Source organism: Emydura macquarii, unplaced genomic scaffold, assembly GCF_026122565.2.
Source record: "Emydura macquarii macquarii isolate MOO-44397 ecotype Brisbane River unplaced genomic scaffold, CSIRO-AGI_Emac_v2 contig_2473, whole genome shotgun sequence".
Classification (NCBI taxonomy): domain Eukaryota; kingdom Metazoa; phylum Chordata; order Testudines; family Chelidae; genus Emydura; species Emydura macquarii.
The window spans coordinates 20,270,845-20,295,693 of record NW_027132610.1 but is presented as its reverse complement, the minus strand read 5'-3'; the positions used below and the strand labels follow the sequence as shown (position 1 = coordinate 20,295,693).

Genomic DNA, 24,849 nt, shown 5'->3' with positions numbered 1-24,849 from the left:
AAACCAAGAAAGAAGTGGGACCGCTAAGCACTGAGGTTGGGGTGGGAGGCAGGGTTGCCAACCTTGCATTTTAGTTTTGATGGACATGAAAAACTGAAGTGTGGTGTTTTTTTACACTGACACGGTAACCTTTTTACTGACATCACTAAAAACAACATAAACAACACAATAATGTCAATATTATAATATCATAATGTCACATTAATGTCACTTTACGTCGCAGTCTCCTTTTGTCTCTTGTGGTCATACATAGACATGTTTGCTGACTCAATCATTTCCTTACTTGGTTTGAAGTTTGTGCTGTTTTTAATTGCAGTCTTCACTGTCAGAATTCCACCCAGCATTTCTGTGGACAGCTGATTTCTTATGAGATTGATTTGAGAAAATATGCATTCCAATTCCGCAGTACTGTGTGGCAAAGCCAACATATTCATGGAAAACCTGGAAAGTGTAGGGAAGTGTGGCTCTCTGCTGGGTGTTGACAAAAGTGAAATTTGGTGCCAGTATTCATTAATTGTCAGATCTTGTTGAAACTCTGTCTGTCACTTGGTACTCCATGAATTTAATTTCCAGTATATCAAGTGCATTTTCATTTACAATCTGTGGGAAAAGCATTATAAGCTGGACAATGTATTCTGAACTCACTGTACTTTTACAGCTTGATTGAAGAACTTGTACCAATTTCAGCACCTTGTTAATTGGCATACATTTTCTTACACTGTTCACTGCTTTTAAATAAAACTGCAGCACATTCTCCATTAACAGGTCTATGGCATGTTGGTCCATTACTTGTAGTTGTCGTCTTGTTTGTGTTCCAATGAAAATGCTCTCTTGTGCTTTGTAGTTGCTTGAATCTGTGACATCAAAATGTTTCAGATTAACTACAGCAGAGGGCACAATGAAATAGGCCATGATTGTTTTTATTAGCATTATGCATTCATTGTGCAGCAAAGCAATATTTGGAGAATTCTGTTGGCAAAGCTTGTTAAAGTTGACACACACTAGTAACATGGTGGCCAAAAAAGAAGTAACATTTTGTGACATGATCCAATTTGTTCTACTGTAACTAGTCTGTCATTTTCATCAGCTGATTGAAAGTAACTTAGAAGGGCATCATACTGGTTTAGCACTATTTGAACGCACTCCAAAAGGCTCAGCCATCGAGTTGAACATAGCTTCAGTATCTTAATCATGACTGCTTCAACAAACGCTTGAAAGTCTTCGTAAAGTTGCTGCATTTTGCAACTGTTTGAGAAATGACTGAATATCTCTACACAGTTGTTCCACGGTGTTTGGCAGTGTTTGCAAAGGGCAACAACGTGACAGCTACAATGAATGTGAAAAATATTAGGCTGGTGGGGAGTGATGAGGAAGGCTTTGGGAAGGAGTGGCAGGGATTCCGCTACAGGGAGGGTCGGGGGCTCCAGGTACAATGGCACATCCCCACGGGGAGCACAGAGGGGCCTGCTGAGCATCTTTCCTGCACCCTGCTGGTGCTCAGCCAGGCTTGCTGAGTGCAGCAGCCGCAGCTGGAGGCTCCCAGCCATCCACCCCGCTGGCCGGCATATCTGAGCCAGCTTGACATCTGCAGCTGCAGGATAGTGCCAGGAGCCTGGCTCAGATCTCCCTTTCCCTCCGCACTGTGCCAGTGGCCTCTGTGGCTGCCATCCTCTGGTCCTAGTCCTTTCCTGTGCTGGCTGGGCACTGCCACTGACTGATTGAGCTGGGACTGGGAGCTGGACTTGGTCTCAGAGCTGGTATGCTTCCCCTCCCAATTCTCCTCCCAGCTGTCAGCCAGCCCCTCTCACTTACCCCGGCCGTCACCCCCTGACTCCACTGCCCAGGCACGTGCCTGGAGACCAGCCCACGGTCCCCTCCCCATTGGTCCGACTCCGCACTGCTGAGTGTTGGAGGCAGCAGGAGGCACAGGGAGCTGGGCAGGCAGCCGGCGTCTGGGCTGGGGTTGGCATTGGCTGGCCAGTGCAGCACAGGTGAGCGGGGCCGGGAGTGTTTGGGCAGGGGGGATGCGCTGGCCTGGAGTGGGGAGGCACCAGTGGGGCTGCGGCTGTGTGCGGGGAGGGGGCGGGGAACTAGGCAGGGTAGGGAGGGGTACCTACCATTAGAGGCGGGTGGGGCTGGCTGGTCCTGGCGGACGGACAGAGTTGGGGGGTCCTGGGGAGGATGATGACTGAACTGGCTGCCTGGTGTGGTGCTGATGGGAGCCGGACTCCTCTGGAGCCACCCCTGCCCTGACTAGTCCTACAGTCCTATTCCCCGCGGGCCGCTTTTCCACTTGTAGCGCTGGTGGCATGGCGACTGCCACAGCTGTGTGGTGCTGGCGGCTGGGCAGTGGGCAGGACGAGGTAGCGGGTGGGCTGTGGGCGACTGCTGAGCCGCGGCTGGAAGAGGAGGTGGCGGCACGCCAGCAGCAGCATGCAGCTGGCTGAAAGTTCAGGCGGGGAGCTGGTCAGCGCTGGCCGCTGGGGGGGGCAATGGGGCTGGGAAACAGAGCTGCTGCTCCTCCTTGCTGGCTGAGGTTCTATTTTTACTGATGTTTTTATTTACGGATTTACGGACAGCAGTAAAATTGCATATTTTTTTTACTAATTGTCCATAAATTTACGGACAGTTAGCAACCATGGGTGGAGGTTAACAAATACTTTGTCTAAACAAATACTTTGCCTCCATTTTTAATGAGACTAAAGAAGAGCTTAGAGATAGTGGCAGGGGGGCTAATGGGATTGAGGATATGGAGGTAGAAATGACCACATCCGAGGTAGAAGCCAAACTCGAACTACTTAAAGGGACTAAATCAGGGGCCCCGAAGAATATTAAAGGAATTGGCACGTGAAATTGCAAGCCCATTAGAAAAGATTTTAATTTATCTGTAAACTCAGGAGTTGTGCTGTGTGGCTGGAGAATTGCTAACATACTTCCTATTTTTAAGAAAGGGGGTAAAAAAAAAAGTGATCTGGGTAATTACAGGCCTGTTAGTTTGACATCAGTAATATGCAAGGTGTTGGAAAATTTTTTGAAAGAGAAAGTAAAGAATATCGAGGTTAACAGTAATTGGGACAAAATACAACATGGTTTTACAAAAGGTATATTGTCCCAGACCAAGTTGATCTTTTTTGAGAAGATAACAGATTTTTTTAGACAAAGGGAATGCAGTGGACCTAATATACATACATTTCACTAAGGCATTTGATACGATTCCAATTATTAGTTAAATTGGAAAAGATGGGTATTAATTTGAAAATTGGAAGGTGGATAAGGAATTTGGTTAAAAGGGAGTTCATCTTTCAGAATGACTCGTTGTAGTCTATCAGGCTGGAAGGGGGTTACTAGTGGAGCTCCTCAGGGATTGGACTTGGGACCTGTCTTGTTTAATCTTTTTATTACTGACCTTGGCACAAAAAGTGGGAGTATGCTAATAAAGTTTGCAGATGACACAAAGTTGGGAGGTATTGCTAATACAGAGAGAGACCGGGATATCATACAAGAAGATCTGGATGACCTTGTAAACTGAAGTAATAGAAATAGGATGAAATTTAATAGTGGAAAGTGCAAGGTCATTCACTTAGGGACTAATAAGAAATTTTGCTATAAGCTGGAAAATAACATGCAAGTAAATCCTGGCTTTCTGGAAAATACAATGATTACTTTAATAGACCAAATTTTTAAATTGCTTTATTATGTGAGATTTGATGTAAGCATTCCAGCAAGAGCTGCTCCTTAAAAAGCTACTAGCTATAACCAGCCCATTGTATCTGTTTGTGAAACTGGAAAAACAGATTGGCAATGTTCTTTAATTACAATAACTGACGTTTTCTTAGATGACGTATTTCTGCTGTATTTAGCTGAAACAAAGAATGCTACACATTTGTTTGAGAAAGGTATGCAAAGTAAGGAACTGAATTTTATTTTCTAGGACTTGTGAACTTATCTACATGGCACAACCCAGTAATCAGTAAGTGGTTTTGTTTTTTTTTTTTGGTTTTTTTTCCCCTCCCCTCTTATAATTTATATATAAAATTTAGGGGGAGATCCAAAACATGTTAGCATTTTACTTTTCTAACTGCTTGTTTCTAAAGTGTAAAACATAAAAATTGACCTATTTATGGCACCAACATGTCGTGTCTAGTTCAGATTGAGCAGGACTTGGAGAGTTTTAGTGGGAAATGAAGAAAGTTGGAGAAGTTATATACTTGGTCACTGTATTCATGGTGCCACTTGCACCATGAATGATCTCCACCTGCTTGCTTATGGATCAGCATGGAAGAAACGAATAGTGGCAGGGTGAGCTTCATAAACATAGCATTAGGTAAAGGGATGAGAGGAAATATTGGCTGCTCCCAAAATTAGGTTGAGTTAACGCTGTGACTGGAGAATAAATGACCTTTTGTTAAAGACATGAGCAAGAGAAAATTACTCTCAATAATTTGAGTAAATTAGAATCATAAAAGATTAGGGTTGGAAGAGACCTCAGGAGGTCATCTAGTCTAACTCCCTGCTCAAAGCAGGACCAATCCCAACTAATTCATCCCAGGCAGAGCTTTGTCGAGCCGCACCTTAAAAACCTCTAAGGATGGAGATTCCGCTACCTCCCTAGGTAACCCATTCCAGTGCTTCACCACCCTCCTAGTGAAAAGGTTTTTCCTAATATCCAACCTAGATCAACCCCACTGCAACTTGAGACCATTGCTACTTGTTCTGTCATCTGCCGTTACTGACAGACTAGCTCCATCCTTGTTGGACCTCCCCTTCAGATAGTTGAAGGCTGCTATCAAATTCCCCCTCATTCTTCTGTTCTGCAGACTAAACAAGCGCGTTCCTTAGCCTCTCCACATAAGTCATATGCTCTAGACTCCTAATAATTTTCATTGCCCTCTGCTGGACTCTCTCCAATTTGTCCACATCCTTCCTGTAGTAGGGGTCCCAAAACTGGACACAATACTCCAAATGTGTTCTCACCAATGATGAATAGAAGGGGATAATCATATCTCTTGATCTGCTGGCAATGCTCCTATTAATGCAGCCCAATTTGCCGGTAGCCTTCTTGGCAACAAGGGCACACTGTTGACTCATATCCAACTTCTCATCCATTGTAACCACCAGGTCCTTTTCTGCAGGGCTACTGCTTAATCAGTCTGTTCCCAGTCTGTAGCAGTGCATGGGATTCTTCCTTCCTAAGTGCAAGACTTTTGCACTAGTCCTTGTTGAATCTCATCAGATTTCTTTTGGCCCAATCCTCCAATTTGTCTAGGTCACTCTGAATCCTATCCCTGCCCTCCAGCATATACACCACTCCCCCCAGCTTAGTGTCATCTGTGAATTTCTGGAGTTCAGTATCCACTTTCTTCACACAGACATTAATGCTTAGCATTTCTTGAATGAAAGAACAACAACTAACCTCTCTGTTTCAATAGTTGTTTGTAGTTTTAATTCCATACAGACTATTATGGTAATTAATAAACCTTAAAGTGTACAGGAAAACATTCTGTGTTGTCGTGAATGAGCTCACAGACTCAAGTGAGTCTCCAGAGACTATATGCAGAATTGTTGTAGAACTATTACTGTGAAATTTTCACTACTTGTGGTCTGCTTATAGGACTACGGCTGAATTGAGTTCCCCATTGCTTCTGAAAACTTCCTGGATCACTTTTTTGTTGGCAAAAGGTAAGTTATGTTTATACTAGAATTATTTTAATTTCTTTTATTGGAATGAATATATAGACTTTTTTGTTTTATATTTCCAATACAAGAAGCAACACCCTGTTTGGCTGTTCTCAGAGGTGTCATTATAGACTAGAAAGTATGAAATTAGTATGTGATATTTTTCTTGCTACTTAGGAGGCTGATGGTGTTCTGGTCACTTAGGTTTAAGGATGGAATATGGTCTTTTTTTTATAATGCCTCTATTTCATGGAAATGGCTGTCAGAAAGTGACCAATATATATTTTTAAATGGACCTGGAAAAGTTTGTTTGTTCTCTGTGATAAGAGTCACTCTGTGAAAGGTTTGGGCCTCAGTTAAGGATAGAAAGCCAACACCATATTATTATAGCAGTACAATAAGCATTGGACTCATTTAAAGGCTCTTTTGTACTAAGGAATTTTTTTGGGAAAAACCCAATTGGTCCAGCATTAGTTTATTTGCACCAGTGGGAGCCCTAGTGTATACACAGCTCTCCTGTGTTTACAGCTGTCAGTCAAACCTGCTTAGCAATAGCTGAACCAATGGAGGTTTTTTCCTCCTAAAATTCTTGAGTATAGACATAAACTAAGGGTGGGAGAGGTTTTCTGCTTTGCTTTCTTGAGAGTCATGAGGAAGGGCGAAAATTCTACAAAGAATACGAAGGTCAATTAAAAGGTTCCGTAAGAGGTTTGGAAGTAAATGAGCTCAGTCAAACTGAGGCTGGAGATGAGCCTAAGTGGGACCCTTGTAGTTCTAGTGGCCAGGATAACCATTAAACTGTATGCTCTGTTAATTTTTCAAATGCTGTTAATTCTTCTACTTCTGTAAATTGTGAGTAAATCACCCTTCACAAAGACTGTTTGGACAGCCTCACTGACCTGAGCTTGGAATATAACAATTGCCATGCATTTAACTGACTATGTATAAATGAAGAGAAATTATGTATATCTTTGTAAAACCAGGCTTAATTAGTGATTGGAGAACAGAAAGGGCAGGGAGGAAATTACATAAATACAAAAGAGTTGTATATGAAGGTGAAGTAGTTGGCTGAAGTCTCATTATTCTTGAACAAAAACTTAAAAAAAAAAAAAAAGTCATGCTGGAAAGTAAGAACTTCATGCACAGTTTAAGGGGAAAAAAACTGAATTAGCTATATATGCTATATATGTTCTTTCCAGAGTGATAAATTCTTATGAATCAGGCATGGCAAAATACATCACACTTCAGACATGCTAGGTGATGTTTTCCAGAGTCCAGTCATAGTGGTTTTGAGGTGAAACATGCAAATATACCATCTATAAGGAATCACTTTATTTCAAACTCTAAGCATTGGCTCATAAAGCCCTTCTTCTTTTACGTTTTCAGGAAAAGTATTACAGATGGAAGATGACCTGGTGATTTCTTTCCAGTTACTGCTATGTGTCCTTGATTATTTTATCAAACTCTCACCGCTGGCAATGCTCAAGGAGCCATACAGTAAGATTTTAGTCTTGTGTTCCTAAGCTTAAAAGTTCAGAAAAAAATCAGCTTCAGTCTGTTCATCATTGCCCACCACACTGAACGCAATACATTTGAACCTACTTCACAGTTTTTTGTTTTGGGTTGTTGAATGAAACAGAATATGACAATATATTTAATGTATTACGTCTTTCATTATTACTATCCCTGCCCTTCCTCTGCTGTCCACTGGTCCACGCATGCGCCCTTGGCTCGCTTCTGGTTTTGTTCGAGGTGATAAAGGGTGTGGCGGACTGACCGCATCTCCAGTTACTTCTCATCACGGCATGGTCCAGGTCAGAACAATTAGTGTTATCCTTGCGTGTGATGCACTTCTAAAAAATATAGTTGTAGTGTAGATAGTTAGTTTTTATAGTATTTGCTGTTTTTATGGTTTATATAGAGATTGTAGTAGTTTTAGGGGAATTGGGACTTTGGCAGTTTTTCTGCTTAAACATGTCCCCCCCGCCCATGTGCATGTACCAGACTATGCCAAAGACCCCAGTTTTTAAAATCTGCACTCCCTGCCTGTATTTCTTCTTGTCCAGTGATAAACATCAACGCTGTCTCTACCGTTTGGGAGAAGCCCACATTGCATCCAGGTGCAGTATCTGTCAGTCCTTCCCCAGCTGTACCTGTGAAGGCCAGGCGCTCTGCCTCCTAAAGCACCTCATGGAAGTCGCCATGCCATGAGACCTCATTCGGACCCAGGCTGGGCATCCGCACCCCCCACAGTATGTCGGCCTGAGACAGCTAGGAGTCCTCCTCTGGCTACAGAGTCAGTCCGGCACCAGTACCACCACTGTGGACGGCCTCTGCACTGGGCCCTAGTCGGGAGGTAAAGAAGCATGCACATAAGCATGGCAGTAAGATCTTTTTTTCCCTTTGAATCTAAGAAAGGGATGCTCCTTCCATGAGTTCCAGTTATAGGGAGAGAGAGTGTGCTCTAAGTGCACAAACATAAGAAGAAACCACACAAGCTGATGGATCTGCCATTACTGGATACCAAGCCACGCACACAGTCAGCAGCGGCACCCCATAGGGTACCTGAACTGTCCACTCCAGGGAACACCTCAACTCTTGTTCCAGGTGCAGAAAGAGTATCCTTAACACCAGGGAGGTCAGGAAAAGCACCAGAGCTCCCAGGAAGTGTTTGCCTTGGGAGAGCTGAGTTCTCCATGCCTTCTGGGACCTTCAACTTCTAGAGAGACTAGATCTTCCACTCAGGATATGGCACAGCTGAGGCAGCCCTCATCCCATGCTCCAGTGGTCTGCATGCTTCCACTGCTCCGATGGTACTGCTGATGGAACTGGTGTCCAAGTTTTTGTATTTGGATGCTGATGCTGAAACTTGCAAAAATTATACCTTGCTATCAAACACTTCACCTGCTGTGGACTATACTGAGTAATAGACACCTTTGGGTGTACCTGGGTAATAAGACCAGCTCAGCCCATACCATAAGCAATGGGCTACCACAAGTCTCTGTACTTGTGCCAATCCTGTTAAATATTTATATAAGTGACATACCTCCAACTAAATCACAAAAGTTTGGATATGCAGATGATCTTGCTATGACAATCCAAGCACCAAACTTCCATGACATTGAGGAAGCATTAATTGAGGACGTCCAAGTTATGGAACAATACTTCCAGAAATAGATGCTCAAATCAAATACTGAAAAAACAATAGTAAGCACATTCTACCTTTATAATAGGAGTGCCAAAAACACACTGAAAGTAGTTTTCTGTGGTAAAAATGTGTGACATGATTGTACCCTATCCTGTCTCGGAGTAAAACTTGATTGCACTCTTACCTTCCATGACCATGTTTAGAAGGTAGCTGCAAAGATAAAAATGAGAACTAACATAATTCAGAAAGTGGCAGGTACAACCAGGTGTGTATAGGCATCAGTGTTGTGAATATCTGCAATGGCACTTGTATTTTTGGTAGCTGAATATTGCACACCGGTATGGAGCAGATGCAGCCACACCCAACTTGTTGACACCCAGGTGAATGCACTGCATCACTGGAACCCTTAAGGTGACTCCAACACCATGGCTATCTGTTCTATCGAACATCGTTCCCCTGCTGATACGCCGAACTGCTGCAACACTCCATGAAGCTCAGCGAATCCAGGATCCTCCACCAAGATCTTGACAATGCTTTCCGCAATGCCTTAAGTCCCCAAGTCTGTCTGGGAATATAATGGCTTAGCCTTGTGCAATCAGGCTATGGTCAGAAGGAGGCTTAGAAAGCAGATTGGGTTAAACAAGACAATAAGCATCTTGTGCTGAATCCCACTCAGAAGGTTCCGGGTTTCGACCTCCCATGGACATCTTTGTCAACTCTGAATTGAATCCTAACCAACCATGTTAGATGCGGATATTTAATGCACAAATGGAAAATCAAGGACTCCCTGAGGTCCGAGTGTGGCTCCCCGCAACAGACCATCAAACATATCACCACCTATTGCCCAATTTATAAATATGAAGGAGGCATCATTGCAATAAATTGTCATTCCTGATGTAGCCATTTGGCTCGATCAACTTCAGGTGAAATTGTAGTTGCTGCTCTACACCAGCCATACGAAAGAAGATTGGTGCATTGCCCACCAGATCCTTTTATCTGCAGCCTATATCCAGGGGGACACAGAATGTGATTGCAGGCTGTTTGTGATCAACTACGAGTGGGAACTCCACAACACCATGGTGCATGGTGGCTTTGGTGCGGCATTACACTATATCAGTTATCTGGCCTGCTTCCACTCTCTGGGATGCAGGCCTATTTCAGGAGAGCCCAGGCTTTGGTCCTGGCCTCCCTCTATGATGTGTCACTACGGACATATGTAGAGCAGCCATGTGTAGTTAAGTACACACCTTTGCTGCACATTATGCCGTGGTGCAGGACTAGGTGGCAGATGCTTCCTTCGGTGTGGCTGTTCTCCACTCAACTATTCAACTTCATAATCGCACTCTCATCCGACTTAGGTACTGCTTGTTAATCACCCTCTGTGAAATACAATAGGAACCATCACTTGAAGAGGATGTTACTTACTTTTTAATAGGAGGTTCTTTGAGATGTGTGGTCCCTATCTCTAGTTCAGTTCCCGCCCTCTTTTCCCTTTGCTGTGGATCTGTTGGATTTGTAGTGGAAAAGAAACTGGAGATGTGGTTGGCCCACTCCACCCTTTACCACCTTGGACGAAGCTGTCCTGAGATGAGCCAATTCTTCGGCTCTGGACACCTGGTGTGCATGCATAAACCCTCAGTGGGATACAGATGGGGACCGCACATCTCTAAGAACTTCCAGTTACAGGTAAGTAACCTCTTTCCTTGCTTTTGACTTGCAGTTGGCTTAAGTCTAACTCTTACATTAGTAAATGTTCATTCCTGTTGAAAATCATAAACTTCTCTAAGTAGATTTATATCTTAAATAGTAACTTTTAGTATGTCCTCCTTGTACATTTAAAACCTAGGAAATCTTACTCAGAACACTGAAAGTGATGTCACAAATAACACTTGTTTTGTGTAACTTTGAATAATACTTCATTTTTATGTTGGGTATCTTCCACCAGGGGACACAGATTTTAATGGTATACAGTAGAACCTCAGCGTTACGAATACATCAGCAATGGAGGTTGTTAGTAACTCTGAACAAAACATTATGGTTTGTTCTTTCAAAAGTTTACAACTGAATGTTGGCTTAATACAGCTTTGAAATTTTACTATGGAGAAGAAATGCTCCTTTTAACCCTCTTAATTTAAATGAATCAAACACAAACAGTTTCCTTACCTCGTCAAATCTTTTTTTAAACTTTCCCTTTATTTTTGTAGTAGTTTACATTTAACACAGTACTGTACTGTATTTACTTTTTTGTATTTGTCTGTCTCCTGCTGCTGCCTGATTGCATACTTCTGGTTCCAAATGAGGTAGGTGTGAGAGTGTGAGTGACTGATCAGTCCGTAACTCTGGTGTTCGTAACTCTGAGCTTCTACTGTATTGAAATATTAGAAAGTATGGTGTATGAACAAGGAAGAAAGTTGGAGTAATTTAACAAGATTGGGGAAGGATATCATCAATAATGTCCTTGTTTTTTGTCTTGATCCGTAACTAGTATTTTATTTAGAATATATACCTGAATTTGTCTGATTATCCATTGATAATTTGAAATGGCTGGATTACTGGTCATCTTGTTGCTGTCCCTAGTCCATAGAAATATATCTTTAATGTTCAAAATGACTATTTCTCTCTCCTTTTTTATTCTAAAATGTGGCTAATTTTAGTGTCCACGTAAATAACTAATGGAAAGAGAATAGCGTTTGGGTTAAGATATTGCCCCTTCCCTCCTCCCCACCTGATGCTGATGTGAGTTTAAATTCATCCTTTGTAAAGTGTATTGTTATAGGATAGACAGTATACATAGTGTTGCCAAGATCAAACATTCAAAAATCCTGAGTCTGGCCCCAAAATTTTGAGATTTAAAAAAAAAAAAAAAAAAAATCTGTTCTGTGCCTTCTCTTTGAATCTTAAGGGTTCACATTTTCTAACTTTTTTTTTAATGCAAGTATGAGGACTAGAAACTTGTTTTAATGTGAAAGGTGTGATTCTGATATCACCTGACGAAAGCTTATGTCTGCAGAAGTTAAATTTGTTAGTCTTTAAAGTGCTACAGGACTCCCATTGTTTTTGCATTAATATTCCAGATTAGTGCCTGCCACAGTTTGCACAAGCATTGCTTAAGCTCTTACACACATCTGGCAGTGCTTCTCAATCATGACCAGTAACACACTGTGGTATTCAAGTCCTGGTAACTGTGGAAAGGCTTTAAATTTTGCTAATTATGATATGAATGAAACAAAAGAGGGACTAGGATGAGGCCACCAAAGTAGAAAAATTGGGCAAAAACTTTGGTAATTGTTGGTTTGGTGATTGACTGAGAAATTACCAATCTAGAATACCAATTTAAAATGTAAAATTTTATATTTTATTTTTTAATTTATGGTATAACATATTTATACATTGATATAATGCAACATATAATTATAAAAGGCAAGTCAATAAAGTTGAAATGAAACTACTTTGACCTTATCAAAATAAAACATGGTTTTGACCTTAATGAAACAAAAAACTGAAATTTTCTTCTGTTGGAAATTTCAAAATGTCAATGTTTTTTGTTCAGAATTGTATAAAATAACTAATTTTCCATTGGACGGGAATTTCAGGTTCTTGGAGTGTCCTCTGCTTATTCCCACTCTTGGGATGTGCTGAAGGCTTCAATATCAAATCCGCAATCCCAGCCTTCTCCCAAGCAAAGTTGTTATGCATGAGATAATGCCAGATTCCCACTGTATCCTTCGGGGGAATATGATACCAGATTGGGGAAGTTGGCAGGACTGGCCTATGCCTCCTTGGATGTTCTGGATCTACTGTCCAACTCCTTCTCCTCACCCATACCAGACTAGAATGTTGAACTCTCTGGTGCCAGAGCGTCTTACAACGCAATCTGTGGATGAGGTTTGGAGTCTCAGAATGCCTTCCCAAACTCTTTTAGAACAGGACCTATTCTCAGAAGAGGATTACAAGGAGGGACCTCCACAGCATGACCTTTATCGTGATGTCCCAGAGATGCAGACTGGCTTATCTCCTGATGACAACATCAGGATAGCAACAGCATTGTCTCCCTTTGAGGATGCAATTCAGTTTCACAAATTAATTTATAGGATGGCATCCACTTTAAAATTGCCATCACTAACTTTGGAAGAGAACTCACATCCAGTTTTTGTTGTTCTGGGATCAACTGCCAAAGCTGAAGTCTCCTTGTCTATATTAGAATGGCTCTGGCAACCGGCAAAATACTTGTGAACCAAACCATCTTTGTGGCAACCAATCTCTAAAAAGGCAGACAAATTTATATAAAACCCACAGGATGGATTTTATTGTTTTCATGTGCATTGTCAGCCAAACTCTTTCATTTATAGCAGTAACACTGCAAAAGTCAAGATCAGTTTTTCAACCTTCCACTCTGATGGATAAAGAAGGGAAAAAATTGGATTCTCTGGGCAGGAAATAATTTTCTTTCTTATCCTTAAAAGTGCATAGCTTGCAACCAAACAGTTATGGATAGATATCAGTTTCAGCAACTGGAGATGATGCCTGTCTTTACTAAACATTTACCAGAAGATCAGAAGAAATTAACATCAGCCCTTGTTAAGGAGGGTCAAAACGTGGCCAAGTATGCTCTTAAGGCGTCATCTGATGTCTGATACTGTGTCCAGATCATTGGCCTCTGCAATAACTCTGCAAAGACATGCTTGGTTATGTTAATCTTTTCTCTTGCATTTGATACATGATTTAAAATAGAGGATTTACCCTTTGAAGGGGATGACTTATTTAGTGCAAAAATGGAGGAGACACTGGAAAAACTGAAAGATGCGGTCCACAGCAAGATCTTTAAGAATTCTGCCTCCTTATAGAAGGAGGATATAAACACGTGTGTTCAGGTATCACAGGCAATAAATCCCACCTTCATTTTCCTCTTACTATAATCAGAGAAGACAGCCTTATATCACATGAAGGCAGATAAATAAGTATAAAAAAATTTTAGTGCTTATACAAATGTAAAGTCTAAATACTGAGATAGGTGAACTTGAGTGCCTAGTATTAAATGAGAATATTGATATATAATAGATGTTACAGAAACTTGGTGGAATGATGATAATCAATGAGACATGGTAACACCAGGGTACAAAATATATAGGAATGACAGAGATGTTTGCACTGGTGGGGGAGTGGCACTGTATGTGAAAGAAAGCATTGTCAAATATAATTAAAATCTTAAATGAATCAAAAATACCATGGAATCTCTACGGGTAAAAATTCCATGTTTCATTAATAAGAGTATCGCAGTAAGATTATACTACTGACCACCTGACCAGGATGGTGACTGTGATTGTGAAATGCTCAGGAAGATTAGAAAGGCTACAAAAACAGAAAACACAATAATAATCGGGGATTTCAACTATCCCCATATTGATTGGGAACATTTCAGTTCAGGATGAGATGCAGAGAGAAAATTTCTAGACACCATTAATGACTACTTCTTGGAGCAGCTAGTCCTGGAACCCCCAAGGAGAGAGGCAATTCTTGATTTTAGTACTAAGTGGCACCAGGATCTGGTCCAAGAGGTGAATATAACTGAACCTCTTGGTAATAGTGACTATAATGTAATTAATTTTAACATCCTTGGGGGAAAATAGGAGGGGAAATACCAAAGAAACCTACCAGAGAAGCATTTAACTTCAAAAAGTGGAACTACAAAAAAATGAGAAGGCTAGTTAAATGGAAATTAAAAGGAAGTAATGAGTAAAATGCCTGCAAGTTGCATGGAAACTATTTTAAAACACCAATAGAGCCTCTAAGTGTATACGCCAAATAAAAAACACAAAAACACCCAAACCCCTCTCCCCCAAAAAGTAAGAGGACCAAAAAAATGCCACCAGGGCTAACCAGATAAGAAACAGAGATAAAAAGTCCACTTTTAAAAAATTGGAAGTCAAATCCTAAATTAGGAAAATAGGAAGGAGAATAAAGTATGGCACATCGAGTGTAAAGGTATAATTAGGCAGGCCAAAAAAGAATTTGAAGAGCAACTAGCAAAAGACACAAAAACTAAAGAGCAAATTTTTTTTAAGTACATGAGAAGCAAGAAACCTGCCAAACAATCAGTGGGGCCACTGAACGATCGAGGTGCTAAAGAAGCACTTGAGAAAGACAAGGCTGTAGTTGAGAAGCTAAATGAATTCTTTGCATCGGTTTTTACTGCAGAGGATGTGAGGGAAATTCCCACCCCTCAGCCATTCTTTTAGGTAACAAATCTGAGGAACTGTCCCAGATTTGGAACAAACTGATAAATTTAACAGTAACAAGTCACCAGGACCAGATAGTATTCACCCAACAAGTCTGAAGGAACTCAAATATGAACTTGTAGAACCTACTGACTGTGGTATGTGACCTATCACTTAAATCAGCTTCTGTACCAGATAATTGGATAATAGTAATGTAATACTGATTTTTTTTTAAAAAAAAGCTCCAGAGGTGATCCTGGCAATTACAGACCTGTAAACCTAACTTCAGTACCAGGTAAACTAGTTGAAACTATAGTGTAGAACAGAATTAATAGATATGTAGATGAACACAATTCATTGGGAGAAGTCACCGTAACTTTTATAAACGGAAATCGTGCCTCACCAATCTATTAGAATTCTTTGAGTATGTCAACAAGCATGTGGACAAGGGTGATCCAGTGGATATAGTGTTAATAAATGATTGATAAATGAATGATTAATGAATGATCTGGAAAAGCATGAACAGTAAGGTGGCAAAATTTGCAGACAATATAAAATTACTCAAGATCATTAAGTCCAAAGCTGACTGCAAAGTGTTACAAAGGTATCTTGCAAAACTGGATTGACTGGGCAACAAAATGGCAAATGAACTTCAATGTTGATAAATGCAAAGCAATGCATATTGGAAAACATAATCCCAACTATACATACAAAATGATGGGATCTAAATTAGTTGTTACCACTCGGAGATCTTTGTGGATCAAAGAGTCATTGTGGATAGTTCTCTGAAAACATCTTCTCTATATGCAGTGGCAGTCAAAAAAGCTAAGAAAGTTAAGAATCAATAGGAAAGGGATAGATATTTTCTTTTTATCATAATGTTGCTGTATAAATCCATGGTATATCAACACCTTGAATACTGTGGCATTCTGGTTGCTCCCTCTCAAAAAAGATGTATTCAAATTGTAAGAAATGCAGAGAAGGGCAACAAAAATGACTAGGTGTATGGAACAGTTTCCATATGAGGCGAGATTGGGACTCTTCAGTTTAGAAATGAGATGATTAAAGGGAGAATGAGAGATTTATAAAATCATGAATGGTGTGGAGAGAAAGTGAATAAGGAAGTGTTATTTACCCCTTCACATAACCCAAGAACCAGTGTCACCCAATGAAACTAATAGGCAGCATGTTTAAAATATCAAACGAAAATACTTTTTCACACAACACACAGTCAACCTGTGGAATTCATTGCAGGGGATGTTGTGAAGACCAGAACTATAACAGGGTTTAAAAAAAAAAGAGAAGTTCATGAAAGATAGGTCCATCAATGGCTATTAGCCAAGAGGGTCAGGGACACAAGGCCATACGATGAGTGTCCCTAAACCTCTGACTTCTAGAAGCTGGGACTGGATGACAGGCAGTGGATCACTCAATAATTGGTCTGTTCTGTGAATTCCCTCTGAAGCATCTGGCATTGGCCCCTGTTGGAGGACAGGATACTGGTCTAGATGGATCATTGATCTGACCCCATATGACTGTTCTGAACAATATCCTAAGTAGCAAACGTCTTTGCAGACATAAGATGGAAAGAAACCTTACAAATCTTGTATGAGGTCAAAGAATTCCTCAGTCACATCTTCCTTACTGAACGCCACAGGTTTGACATGTTAGTCAACCGCTTCAAACTAGTCTTGGAAGTTCCCATTTATGGTTTTGGAGACTATCCAAATTTTACAATGCATGGAAACTAACTATGCAGATAGGTCTTAGGTATAGTAAAGGAAAGCTATGTTATCAAAAATAAAGCCCTTCCTCCATACAACTCCCCCATCCCCTCCTGTTTCAGGGACCCTTCCCAGGAGGTACTATTAACAAAGGAAATACAGGCTTCTCTACTGCAAGAGCTATAGAACAAGTACCTTTGAACTCCTTTCTACTCCTGTTACTTTCTAATCCCAAATGCCTCAGACCAATTTTAGATCTCAAAGCTCTAAACAGATACATTAGGAAACTTCAATTCAGAATGCTGTCTCTGGCTCTAATCATTCTCTCCCTACCTACTCTACATTGGTTTGCTGCTCTTGACCTCAAAGAGGCATATTTCTATAACTCTCTAAAAGGATATCCCGCTGCAAATATCTACCTTTCATCCTTGGTTCAGACTACTTCAATATAGAATTTTATCTTTCGTTCTCTCTACTGTGCCGTAGCTCCAAATGTCTGACTCCAGTAGCAGCGTATCAAAGGAAACAAGAGTTTTTATCTTTCCTTACTTAGACAATTGGTTGCTAAAGGTCCTGTTCAAAGAAGAATTAGAAGAAGCTGTTCAAATATCTTTTCACTTTTCAAAATCTCTTTTAAACCAGGAGAAGTCCTTTTTCAGTCAGTCTTCGATTCTGTGAAAGAGAGGTTTTTTTATTGGAAGAGAGGTTTTTGAAAATAACCATTGCCATACAGATGCTGATGCATAATATATATATTTATTCTTGATTATTCTGACCAAGTATTTCATCAACTGCAATTAGTTAATTAAATCACATACTGTTTTAATATCATATGCTGCAAAGAACTGCAGGAGACACATTAAAGTTCCCCAGCCTCAGTTTGAGTATCACTGGTCTAGAATCTCCGTTACGAAGGGTAATGTATTTTCTGACGTTACTGGGCCTCATGGACTCTACAATTTATGTAACTCCATGTACCAGACTCAGAATGAGGCAATACCCAAACTGGCTTAAAATAGAGTACCAAACAACAGTTGGCTTTCTCTAATGTGGTGGTTACATCCGCAGAATGTGCTCAGAGCTGTATTGTTCAACCTTCCTCCTCCTATGTTAAATAGTCACTGCAGATGCATGCAAGATTGGATGGGGGGTACATCTCCACATGCTTGCAGTTCGTGGCCTTTGGAGTTTCAAAGAATGTCATACGTAAATGTGTTAGAACTGAGGGTGATTTGTTTGGCTCTCAAGGTTATTCTTCTGGAGATAAGCAATACTGTTAATCAGGTGGTCATGGACAACATGGCTGCTGTATACTATGTAAACTACCGAGGTGGTGCTCAATTGACCGAGCTATGCTGCAAAGCAATAAAACTTTGGGACTGGTGCATTCCATGCAACTTTTACCTGATTGCCTTACATGTTGCAGGAGTACACAAGATTGTGAATCAATTTAGCAGAGACACTTCACAGATGTATGAGTGGTCTGTAAAGGATTCAGTAATCTGGAATATCTTCAGACATTGGGATTTCTGGATATAGATCTGTTTGCCACTAGACTCAATAGGAAGTTTCCCTGTTTTTGCTCGAGCAGGTTCGGACAGTCAGTTATTGATAGATGCATTGCTCTTAGATTGGGGAAAGGATCCCATGTATGCCTTTCCCCTGTTCCCTCTAATTCCCAAAGTTCTAAAGAAAATGAAACAAGATTCTGCCTGGATTATTTTATATGTTCGACCATGGCTGAGGAAACCGTGGTACACAGAGCTACTCCACTTATCCAACAAAGCAAACACAAGTTGCTGAAGTTGTCAACAGACCTGCTATCCTAGCAGGAGTGGAGAGTCTTCCGCCCAGATCTCAAATCATTACATCTAACCGCTTGATATATGGGACTTTGAGAGAACTAGAAAAGCCTTGTTCCATTGAGGTTCAGCATATTCTCATTAATGCTAGAAAACCTTTTACAAGAGAAGTTAGACTTTAAATGGAAACAATTCATAATATGGGCAGTTAATAGAAATGTGGACCCAATTTCAGCCCCTAATCAACAGATCTTAGATATTTATGGCACTTAAATATAGGGTGTCTGTCTGTATCTTCTATTAAAGTTCATGCCTATTGCATCAGTCTGTACTCATATTAAGGGTAAATCTGTTTTTCTTTCACAGGCTGGCAAACTTTTTTAAATGGTTATTGAATCTTTATCCTTTCATTGTGACCCAGGCCTTACATAAATTTGAATTTAGGGTTAATTCATGTCTTTCCTATTTGAGCCATTCCTGGATTGTTCCCTGTTTCATCTTTCTATAAAGACAGACTTTATAAAAGCAATCATTCTACTAGAAGAGTTGGGTTGTATGCATTGATGGCAGGCTCCCACCCCCTCATATACTTTTTATGAGGACAAAGTGGTTCTGAGATCACATCCTAAATTCCTTCCAAAGGTAGTTTCAAATTTTCACATTAATCAGTCTCTCTCCTTTCCCTCCCCCCCCATCAAACATGTAAAAGAAATTCTAGATCCGTGATCAGACTGAGGCTTGGGAGCCACAAGTGGCTCTTTAATGTGTCTCTTGTGGTTCTTTTCAGCATATGATATTAAAACAGTGATTTTAATTATTAGCCAATCAGGATGCTTCTACTGTATTATTAACCAATTGCAGTTGATGAAACAATAATACTTGATCAGAATAACCAGGGATAAATATATATAATAAAAAAAAAAAAAAAAAAAAAGGTAAATGAAATAATGAATTCACACTACTGTGGCTCTTTTGGGTAACATTGATCGCTAATTTGGCTCCTGAACCACTAAGGTCTGAGTATTACTGTTCTAGATAACATTCTTTAGATGCAAAAAGAGTGCTCTCGTATTATCTAGATAGAACTAAGGTCTTCAGGTCGTCTTATAAGTTATTTGTTTAATAAACCAGTACTTCAAAGGGTGGAACCATTTAGGCCCTGTGCCTATCTAGATGTGTTAGGCTTTGTACTGAAGAGTTTTAGAGCAACTTTGCATTCCCCTCTGAGCTCTAAAAGGACCCATTCCATTAGAGGAATGGCTACCTCTGCAGCATTCTATTAGCATATTCTCCTTATTGAAATATGCAAGGCTGCTATATGGAATACAATTCACACTTTTACAAGACACTATGCTTTGGATCTGGAATCCAGATCTGAAGCTCATTTTGACAGAACAGTAATTCAATCGTTGTTCAATTAAGGCTGTGCTCTTTCCTGCCTTTATTGATGTACTGTTTGTCAAACTATCCCAAGAGTAGGGATATGCAGAGGACATGCATAGAACAAATGAAGGTTGGTTACTTGTAACCAGAGTTCTTTGAGATGGATGCACTCCGCATAGTCACACTACCTGCCCACCTTTCCTGCTCCTGCTGAGCCCTAATTATGTAGTTACTTGGTATTGTGCTTTAAAGGTTGGAAGGAACTGAGGAGGCAGTGGCGCCAATCCCCCTCCTATAGCCATGCCCCCTGAGGGGGTGTGAGTGCTACTAGTCAGAGGGCAAAGAAAGGGGTGAGCCACTCCTAACAGGTACCCCTACTAGAAGGTTCCACTGTCTTGCTGCACCCAGTGAGTGCATTCCAAGAGTGTGAATATGCAAAGTTCATCTCGAAGAACTCTGTTTACAAGCAAGTAACTTCTTTGTAGAAGCTTTTGGGAAATGTCATCTTCACTTGTGGGTTAACTTTGGATGTGACGAGACTAATGCTTATTCACCATTTGCAAAATGATTTGGAAGCTGTAGATGAAAAGTGCTAAGTAGTGTTAAATTCCATAGATAAGTAGCTTTAAACACACAATGTCTAAACTTATACAAGACAGTCTCATTAGGTTTCTTTTCATGTGGATTTTGCATGATGAAACTCCCCTTTCTTGGAATATAAACCATAAGTGTGCTTTCTGTCTTCTGTATGAAATTTATAGACTCTTTTTAAAACCACATTACCCTCTCTTGTGTGCTTAAATGTACAGGTCAGAAGTGTTCTTTGGTTTTCAGTTGCAACTTGTTCTTTAAAATAAAACAAAGAACCTGTGGTAATGCCGACTATCTTTTACAGAATCTGCTGTGAGTGCAGTGTCTATTAACGGCTCAACTCGAACTCCCAGGCGAGGTCAGAACAGGAGTACACGTACATCAAAACAAACTGACACAGATACAAAGGTTATTGAAGTCCTTTGTAAAGAACATGATTGTAATTTAGATGAGGTAAGATTGTGCTTTTTGAAAAATTCAATCTTAGATCTTGGTGTAATGTCCATTAAGCATGATAATATCAAAAATATGATTAAAAATTGATATTCTTCTTTTAGGCATTAGTAAACAAATTTTTTTAAATACATTTTTACCTTACCACTAGTCTACTTAAATCCAGTGGTCAATAATGTTGTTCCTTTCTCAATATTTCTTTCTCTGTTTTAAAAAAATAAACAACTCACTTTTGCTATTAGATTGCATGCAGTTGTCTTTTGATATTTACATGGGAGACTGAACTGTGAAATAAAGTATCTAACTTAGTTTTTCTTCAAGTACTTGACATGTGGCTTCTACTCATGGTGTGCCCCACTGCAGCAGCTTGAAATGTTTTCATTAGTAGTTTCCAATAGGGGGGTTATGCTCTCCTTCCCTAGGGTATAACAAGCTCAACAACCCCAACTGCCATTCAGTTACTTTGGACCACCCTAAGTCTAGCAGGTGGAACAACATTAGTGTCCTTTTTATAGTTAATTGTTAGGGCACTGAGTTATCGTAGCTTTATTGTCTACTAGTGTGTGTTACCTCTAATTAAAAAAAAAAACTTGTTTTTGTTCCCAATCAATTAGTAGGTTTTTAGTTATATGATAGTCAAAATCCCCAGGCTTTTAAATTATGCCCTTCCTGTGGGGGCGAGGGAGGAGCTAGTCCCCTAACAGGCACTCATGATAGGTCTCTTTATGGCCCAGGAGAAGAGCATATTAAGGTTAAAACTTTTCCTTATGCAAAAGTCCATGAGGGCACTTTTGGATTCTGGACAGAGTGCAGAAAGTTCCTTTGTACCAGCACAATCCTTGAGTGTGCCCTGGTCACCAGGGATGGGACTCTGAGTTTGAGGAACATGAAGACATGGGGAGGCTTCCCAAACACTTCTTTGGAGCAGTCAGAGCTCAGTACTGTCCAACAAACGTGAGACTTTGAATCTGTTGCTTCGCACTGCTCCCCATCTCCAGTGCCTGATAGGAGAAAGCTTTCCTTGAAGTCAGCACTGAGAGAGACTGTGCTGAAGCCTTCAGTGCTGCATTGATGGAAAAGGCACTCACAACAGAGGGCTCCTAGAGGAGAGGATTCTAAAACCATGGCTCATCAATTTCACTTCTCTGAAGCTTTGGCTCGTCAAATTCACTCTGCCCTGGCTCTGGCATTTTCAATGCCTTCAGAGATGTCAACTAAATGAATCACAGGCTTCCTTAGCAAGGAAGGGTCCCATGATGTCTTCCTTTGATACTAAAATAACTCCAGGACCTGAGTCACCTCTATTGAAAATTCTCCTATTTCTGTACCATCTAAATCTCCTCATCATGAAGAATTAGATACCTGTAATAAAGACTTCTCCATCAGCATAACAATAGGGGTTACAAAGAAGCCCTACTGTTGTTTTAAAATCTCCTATGGTTATCCATATGACAAGTATCTATTTGTTAAGATACTTCACGGTCCACTTTCAGATCTCTAGGTTTAGATATGCTAGCTTTTAGGAAAGATCAATTTTGTCCCCCATCTCCCTTCCTTGAGATATAAAAATACTGCACCTTCCACATACTTTTATCAACAAATCTTCTGACCAATCTAAAAAGATCTATTCCATCATTCTTCTTGGTAGCCGCACAGTCAGGACAGATGCAGAGACATCAGATTTGATGCAATGATCAAGGATCTTGGACTGTCCCAACTGTCCTTTTTTCCAAGAGGTTTGGCTGGCAATCACCACAGATCAATGGATCCTGCAGATCATCAGGAATGATTGTTCAGTTTCATTCCCTGCCCCCCCTACTCATACCCCTTCCTGGGGCCTTTTCAGGGACCATTCTCACAGGAGTGCTATGAATCAAGGAATACTTGACCTAATCAGTAGGAGTGATAGGACTGATAACTCAAGAATTTTGGGGAAAAGGCTTCTATTCCCCTTATTTTCTTATACCAAAAGAGAATGGTATAAGAGATCTCAGGAATCTAAACAAATACATTAGACTGCGCCAATTTCCATATGGTAATTTTTGCTCCAGTTACTCCTGCTCGAGATCCCTTGGATTGGTTCACTGCCCTTGAGTTACAGAATGCTTATTTTCATGTGTCGATAAACCTTGCACACAAGAAGCATTTTTGATTTGTGGCTTCAGAAATCCACTATCAATTCTGAGTACTTCCCTTTGGAATTACTTTGGTTGCATGGGTGTTCACCAAGTGCCTCTCTGTATTAGCAGCCTATCTAAGTAAACAGATTACACTTTTATCTTCCTCTGGGTGTTGGGCTTGATGTGGAAAATCTTGGGAACAGTTGACCTTAGCAGTGAAGAAGATCCTGTTTTCATCCCTAGTTTTGAGAATCAATTAAAAAATAGAATCTGATTCTGGTCTAGCAGTTAAAATTTATAGGAGCTCAACTAGGTTCAATAGCAACAAGAGCATTCCTTTTCACAGATAATGACAATAAGGCACTTGTCACAGTCACACTCTGTCATCAGTGAAGATGTTTCTCAAACTTCTCTGGGTTAAGTTTAGAGCTGAGAGCAACAAGAGTGATGTGGTGGGCACCTGTTATAGACCACCAGACCAGGAGGATGAGGTAGATAAGGCTTTCTTCAGACAACTAACAAGTTTCCAGATCACATGACCTGGTTCTCATGGGGGATTTCAATCATCCTGAGAGCATACAGGAGAGCACAGACAATCCAGGAAGTTTTTGGAGAGTGTTGGGGACAACTTCCCAGTGCACGTGCTCGAGGAACCAACTAGGGGCTGTGCTTCTCTTGGCCTGCTGCTCACAAACAGGGAAGAATTGGTAGGGGAAGTAGAAGTGGGTGGCAACCTGGGCAGCAGTGACCATGAGATGGTAGAGTTCAGGATCCTGATAAAAGGAAGAAAGAAGAACAGCAGAATATGAGTCCTGGACTTCAGAAATGCAGACTTTGACTCCCTCAGGGAGCTGATTCCCAGGATCCCCTGGGAGGTTAATATGAGGGGGAAAGGAGTCCAGGAGAGCTGGCTGTATTTTAAAGAAGCCTTATTGAGGGCACAGAAACAAACCATCCTGATATGCAGAAAAAATAGCAAATATGGCAGGCGATCAGCTTGGCTTAACAAAGAAACCTTCGGTGAGCTTAAACACACAAGAAAGCTTACAAGAAGTGGAAGCTTGGTCAGATGACTAGGAAGGAGTATAAAAATACTGCTTGAGCCTGCAGGAATGAAATCAGGAAGGCCAAAGCACAATTGGAGTTGCAGCTAGCAAGGGACGTGAAGGGTAAGAAGAAGGGTTTGTACAGGTATGTTAGTAACAAGAAGAAGGTCAGGGAAAGTATGGGCCCCTTACTGAATGGGGAAGGCAAATTGTTGACAGATGTGAAAAAAGCTGAAGTACTCAGTGCTTTTTTTGCCTCTGTCTTCACAGGCAAGGTCAGCTGCTAGACTACTGCATTGGGCAGCACAGAATGTGGAGAAGGTGAGCAGCCCTCAATGGTGAAAGAATAGGTTCAGGACAATTTAGAAAAGTTGGACATACACAAATCCATAGGGCCTGATGCAATGGATCTGAGGATGCTGAGGGAGTTGGCTGATGTGATTGTAGAACCATTGGCCCTTATCTTTGAAAACTCGTGGCGATGGGAAGAGGTCCTGGACGATTGGAAAAAGGCAAATATAGTGCCCATCTTCAAAAAAGGGAAGGAGGAGGACCCGGGGAAGTACAGACTGGTCAGCCTCCCCTCTGTCCCTGGAACCTGGAAAAATCATGCAGTAGATCTTCAAAGAATCCATTTTGAAGCACTTAGAAGAGAGGAAGGTGATCAGGAACAGTCAGCATGGATTCACCA

General features: G+C 40.8%; 1 protein-coding gene across 3 annotated transcripts in view; it reads left to right on the top strand.

Moving 5' to 3' along the window:
- Window positions 1-24,849, top strand: part of RB1 (RB transcriptional corepressor 1) — a 137,046-nt gene that overhangs the window by 26,903 nt on the left and 85,294 nt on the right. For 2 of the 3 annotated variants that reach the window (XM_067563114.1, XM_067563113.1), the window contains exons 5-8: window positions 3,932-3,970; window positions 5,612-5,679; window positions 7,063-7,173; window positions 20,844-20,992. In XM_067563114.1, coding sequence (XP_067419215.1) covers window positions 3,932-3,970; window positions 5,612-5,679; window positions 7,063-7,173; window positions 20,844-20,992 — 367 coding nt within the window. The remainder of the gene's footprint in view (window positions 1-3,931; window positions 3,971-5,611; window positions 5,680-7,062; window positions 7,174-20,843; window positions 20,993-24,849) is intronic. The other variant, XM_067563115.1, reaches the window with a different exon arrangement.